This window comes from Protobothrops mucrosquamatus, unplaced genomic scaffold (assembly GCF_001527695.2).
Source record: "Protobothrops mucrosquamatus isolate PMUCROS unplaced genomic scaffold, P.Mucros_1.0 scaffold1398, whole genome shotgun sequence".
In the NCBI taxonomy this organism is placed as follows: Eukaryota; Metazoa; Chordata; class Lepidosauria; order Squamata; family Viperidae; genus Protobothrops; species Protobothrops mucrosquamatus.
Genome location: NW_015387583.1, coordinates 1 through 6,575, shown reverse-complemented (window position 1 = coordinate 6,575; position 6,575 = coordinate 1). Strand labels below are relative to the sequence as shown.

The following is a 6,575-nucleotide window of genomic DNA, read 5'->3' as shown; positions in this document are numbered from 1 at the left end:
AATCATAAGCTGCCAAGAAACATGAACCTTCCCCCCCCCCGTTATTCTAGCTATTGCCTTACTTATCTATGAAATCATCCGTGCTTTTCTTAGGCATATTATCTGCGTGTCGAAGCAGCCAAATAATTTCATCACGAGCAAAGGATAGTGCCATAAATACAAACAGGGCCTGGAAAAGAAAGAGAGACATTTATTAATGTGATTCATTTCTAAAGAAGGTGTGCATATCAAATTGAATTGTCCAGAACAGTGGTTCTCAACCTTTTTAATGCCGCGACCCCCAACCAGTCGTAAGTCGAGGACTAAACCGGTCGTAAGTTGAGGATTAAACTGGTCATAAGTTGAGGACTAAACCAGTCGTAAGTCGAGGACTACCCAACCGGTCGTAAGTCGAGGACTTTCCCTGCCTGGGAGCGCCGCACGTGGTTCCGCCCCCTGCGCCGGCCGAGGTGTAGCTGGCAAGCGGCAGAGACCGAGCAGGCCGACCACCAGCTGGCCCAGCCCAAGGGAGGTAAGGCACCCGCCGGAAAAGGCGAAAAAAAAATGGCAGACAAAAAAAATGGCGGACAGCCTTGCTTGGCAACCCCTGTGAAATGGTCGATCGACTCCAAATGGGGTCGCGACCCATAGGTTGAGAACCGCTGGTCCAGAATGACGAAGCAATAGAATTAGTAATTCTGAAAGAAAACATTTCTTTTCCGGTAGCATCATTTATTTACCTTAGGACCTAAGAGTCCTGGCTGATCTGACAGGACAGTGGCTAGCTCTTTTAGTGCAGACCGTAGAAACTTGCGCCGTTCTCTGTGCATTGAACCGCTGTTTGAAAAATACAAATGTTATGATTAACATTACCAATATGTTACATTTCAGAAATAAATCTCAAGTTGTTTGGGAATCTCTGGTCTACTGATAATTCCGCAGTCTAATTATTTTTATGTTAAAGCCTACTATTAATAACACTACTTTTAATTAACTATTACTATTAATTAGTAATTAACTATTACTATTAAAGCCTACTATTAATTAACACTACTTTTAATGTTTTTTTTACAGATACAGAGTTCTAGAATTGTTTAACAACATCTACTTTGTAATTCTGCTCTTAAAGCATTTTAACAAAAATATACAATTCAAGAACAGATCAACTATGGAAGATAGCATATAGAGTGAGCTGCATGACAGAAAACATATACTTGGATTCAACAATCCAGTGGGAAAGCCAGAGGATAATTGTGTTCACCAACAAAGGGACATATTAATATTCTCCCCCATGAAATAAGTTCCACAAAAGAAAACATTCCTGCCCCCCCAAACTAACATTTCTGAACTGTGTGGTTCTGCAGCTGCAAGAAAAGGAAAGGAGAAAAAAAAAAACCCGGAATGGCGTTCACTTTGTGAAATAGGATCTAAATCTATCTCTTAACTTTACTGATACAGCTATAAAATTTAGATGAGTATGAATAATTAACAGCCTTCTAAAATTGTTACTTTGTAGTACACTTACGCATGTGATACAGCAGCTTCCTTGCACTCTCTTATGTCATTTATACGCTTGTTATACCTGCAAATATAAACAAAATGTGTAAACATAGTGATGTAAATTTTCGGTGACTCCAGTTACAAAAGTCAAGCCCAAAGCCTTACTTATTTAATATATATAAATCCAATATAAACAAAGAAAAAACAGAAATAGAAAAAGAGTTTAAGTATCTTTTTCTTTGCAGAACCAGAAGGCATGCAATAAGAACATTTTAAATTAAGATTTAATTTTAGATGTTAAATAACTCCAACTCGTGCCTGCTGTTTCTAGAGGCCTTTGTTTTCTGATTCTCATAATGCTTTTGTTTTTTCCCTTTATCAGAATATTTACCCTAGCAGTCAATTCTCTTTTGGCTCTTCTAAGGACATGAACCAGCAACTCTCCAGGCATTACTTCAAGATATATCCAATTCTTCTTGCATAATAGAAACCAGGTCTGTCTGTCTATCTGCTGGTCTTATTTAATTTTTTCAATTTCAGAAACAATTTGCAGCTTAGAAAGAAAAGGAAACTTTAAAAATATAACTCCAAAACCTTCTGGGAGGACTAAATGAACCCCCTTCTAGTTATGATCAATGAAACATTTATGTACTTCAATAATTATCAAATTAAATATGTACTAGTAATGCCTTTCTTCAGGTTCAATGCTATGAATACTCTAAATTTAAAGTAAAATCAAGCCTATTAATGAACATCGAAACATGTACCTAAGACTTCAATAGATGTAATTCTCTCTGGTCCTAAAGGATAGGGTGGACAAATTTCTCTGATCTTCCCTTCTAATTTCATGAGTGTTGAATCCGTTAATACTACTAACAGATATTCGTATTATGGACCCTAATTAAACTTAAGTTCTAAAATAACTTTAAAGGCAACCTTAGCTTCATCTTAACAAGACTCGACCAGGATTAAATCATAATGAAACATCTGAATATGATAAAGCTACAAATGAGTGGGGTGAGGTGAAAGATAACAGATGCTGCTGTTTCTACCAATCTCTTAGTGATGAATGATCTAGATTTTCTTCTATTTTTATCATACCTAATTTTTAAAAAACATACCCTCTTATGTTTACAAACAAATCTTCAGCTGCTTTATGAATATGAAAAACTTCATCCCGAAAGAGTGCCAAGCAAGAGCTGCTTTGAAGAGCAAGTTTCCAAAGGGTCAAAGCTGTTGTATCATTATTCAGGATTCCATGGCACAAAATAAATCCAACTTTAAGATGAGAGGAAGAAAATCACGAAGTTATAAAAATAATTATTAAGAATTGAAGCAAAATACTAAGATTCAAATCCATTTACATTCTACCCACAAAAACAAAATAGATCATGCATACTTTTTATTGCATCCAATTAATACGTCTTCAACCTGCTTGATCTTAAGATACAATTGTTTTAACATCCCTGTATAATTTAAAATAATCACTGCACAGTCCTCACTTAATGACCACTCATTCNAAGCGGGATTGGCCTAGGGGAATTTTTAGTGGGGTTTTAAGAATAATTTTAAATTGACATAGGCCACATCAAATATTTCATTTTAATTAGGTTTTAAAGTGGGTGTTTTTATCTTTGTATCTGTTTTACTAGGCTGTCAGCCGCCCTGAGTCCGTAAGGAGAAGGGCGGGATAAAAATTTAAACAAACAAACAAACAAACAAACAAATAAATAAATAAATGTCAAATGATAGGTCTTTTGTGACTTTCTGTTTGTAGATTTCTCCTGTTAGTCCTTGAGCTGAACTCATTTCTCAGAGAGGTATCCATAAAATCTCCTTTTGGTTCCTCAGTTTTGACATAAAAAAGAAGCTTGCCATTTTAAACATTGATTCCCAGGGAAGCTATTTAAGCACATTCTTGATTCTCTTCTCATTAATATAAATGGAACTCTTTTGGGTCATGTCTATAAGAAATGTTAAAAGTTGGAAAAATTAAAGAGTTCATGCAGCTGATAACACTGATTGACCCTAAAAAAAGGAAGGAATTGGAACTAAAGCTTCAAGTATGTTCATACTACCCAATGTGTCAGCCAGTGTAGCTAAGAGAATTGTTGTGTGGCTCAATTTTAACTCTCTACTGGTCTTTAGCAATAGTGTGTAGCTTTTCTATGACTAAGTCCAACTTCCAAACCTGCCATGACCAAAATTTGAAACCAAGAAACTACTAATTCAGATTCTGGTCCATATTTATTAGACATGAAAGATGTACAGTTTGGGGCTGGGTTGTAAGACGGTGGTACACAGATTTTATTTTACTAGTATGGTTCAGCTTAAAATGCAGCGGGAATCGGAACTCCATTTTTCCTTCTATTACTTCTCTCATTCATCTTATGTCACAATAAAAATTAACTACCAGTAAATTGTCACCTGGATTTGAAAAGTCTAAAACATCAGCTGAAGATGAAATGTTGTTTAGCATTATTTTATGCCACTGTACTTAAAAAGTATGGTTAAAACCATGAATATTTTGGGGTAGAGAATAGCACAATTGTTCTATTCTCTCAACAATTTCTTACATATCGATACTGTGACATCACGGTAAAGAACTTTAATTGCGAGCAAATCAGTAAAATTTAAACTTACAAATTATCCATTTTTCCATTGTATCCAGAGAGAGATATTCACATGGCATCTGTTTAAAAAAGCAATTTTTAATCACCACTGGAAAACAGCAATCTAGTTAATATAAGATTCATTTTCATCTAACATCTACTTACATTTTAAAGAAAAGCAACCTTTCAGGAAAATATAATGTACAGATATTTCAGGATTATAAAAATGGTTTAAATTGTATTTTTTAATACAGATAAAGCTAAAACGGCTTAATCTGTATTTTGTTTTAAATATAATGACTGTTACAGTTACTTAGTTCTGGACTGGCATGTTCAAAATGTAGTGTCAGGACTGTTTAGCTACAATTCTGCAAGGCAGTGGGAAGGGAGGAAGGTGTTCAGTTTAATAGAAGTACACATGTTGTTATGATCTAACAATTACATATAAATACACTCTTGATTTCTTCTGATTTGTCCTGAAATACACTTCTCCTGACTTAGAATTGTGAAGACGATTAATATTGAATTGAGACTGACTTATTATTCAATTTCAGCTCAGAGACATACTTTCTAACCTGTATTTAAAGATGAGCTAACTTCTTTGTGATGATCCTCATGGGAGTCCCTTGGGAGAATATAATGACTTAATCAGCACAAATTTGCCAACTGCGATAGCCGCAGGCATAATTCTAATGGATCAGTGCTGTCCAACGAAGCATAACTAAATATACTTATTGCATATATAAACACAGTACGTAGGATATGTGGAATGAAAAAAATTAAGCTAGCACTATTTATAGCCTAACAATTTGTTATTTACTCTGATTCTGTAATTTAAAATTTTAACATCCACAACATAAAAATTACAATTCTATGCTTAATGGCCCAAGTGTAATCTGACTTGCAATAAAATTAATAAAGAGAACTAGAGATAGAAGCTTGTATGAGAAAGTCATCTTAATTCGGTGCTTGCCATTATGATAAGGTTAAATAAAATCCATTCATGATGTAAAACTATAATGGGAAAAACCTTCCCCTCTCATAATTATACAACACAGAGATCGTCTACTAATAGGAGACATTCAAAAACAATACTCCTTTACATAATGACTGGTTAAAATATGGAAAATTCACTGCCATCTGTCCCAAAGGTGCTTTTCCAAAAGACAATTGGACTTTCTTGACTTTCTTAAAAAAACATTTCATTTCTCATCCAAGAAGCTACTTCATTTCTTCAATGAGAAGCGAAACTTTTTTAAAAATAAAATAAAATAAAATAAAACAAAAAAACCCCAAGAAAGTCCAGTTGCCTTTTGGAAAAGCATCCTTGGTCAACCAGGACCTCGAAGATTGAGACTCTCCACAGACATTCACCATCATCTGATTTGGTGATATTCACTAATTTACATGGTTTTAAAAAAGGGACTGGACAATATTATTTTAGGGCAGGGTTATCCATGCCTACTAACATTGGTAGCAGAATTTGATAGGTTCAGATATGTCCTGAACTAAAGACAGTAGAAGAGAATTCTCTTGCCAACTTTCCACTTGTAAGCCTTCAGAATGCTTCTATACTGGAATAGACAGACTTTCAGTCGGTCAGTAGATTGCTTTTTAATTTACATATGGGAAGAATCACTAATGTAGAAAATTAATTAATGTATACACAGCATTAATAATAATTTGTTTGTATAGATTTAATCCCCATTGTACTACCTTACAGTGTTTGGGGCGGCTAAATATTCCCAGATACCAGACCACTATATTAACTGGGTTAATATAAGATCCCGCATCTTTTAACCATAAGTTAAAAGAGTAATGCATAGTTTATGATTTAGCATGCCACTATCTCAGCCAGTATTTTAAGCTTTTAAGTCCATCCATCCATCCATCCCATTTCTCTATTGCCCATCTCCCTCAATGAGGGACTCTGGGCACTGTACAATAAAATGTTAAAATACAAAAGAGTAAACAGAAACGTTAAAAATGTTAACAGGAGACAAGAGATTAAAGTTAGTTAAAAGGAGAAGGGAGGGTTTTCCGGGGACTAAACAGCCTCATGGCTGAATGCTCCCCTGCCATAGAAGCATGACTTATTAAATTAATATAGTTATTTGTTTGGATAGAAGATGTTATGCAAATAGCTCAATTAATTTATGTTAACCTACATTTAGGCATAATACATGAACTCAACAAAAAAAGCTGAATTCAAAGGATAACAGAGGTTGGTGGATAACATCTTATATCCAAACAAATAACTATATTAATTTAATTAATTAATTCTAGTTTCAAGGCATAAGTATAATGCAGATCAATCGAAGAGTGACCTACTGTGTCTGACTGTGCAGGATTAAGCATTGTGCTGGGAGCACTGATGAGGCTCAAGAGCTGGGCATTTCTCCACTGATCAGCTGAAAGGTTCCGACGAGGATAGACCATTTGAAGTGAGATTAGGGCATCTGAAAGAGCCTAGAGCACAAATTA

At 34.9% G+C, this 6,575-nt stretch overlaps 1 protein-coding gene across 1 annotated transcript in view; it reads right to left on the bottom strand.

Moving 5' to 3' along the window:
- NCKAP1 (NCK associated protein 1) overlaps window positions 1–6,551 on the bottom strand; it is a gene marked incomplete in the record, with an annotated part of 39,445 nt that extends 32,894 nt beyond the window's left edge. The window contains 6 exon segments of the mRNA XM_015821745.1: window positions 63–169; window positions 720–816; window positions 1,505–1,561; window positions 2,601–2,757; window positions 4,123–4,171; window positions 6,423–6,551. Coding sequence (XP_015677231.1) covers window positions 63–169; window positions 720–816; window positions 1,505–1,561; window positions 2,601–2,757; window positions 4,123–4,171; window positions 6,423–6,530 — 575 coding nt within the window.
- Between the last annotated feature and the right edge of the window lie 24 nt (window positions 6,552–6,575).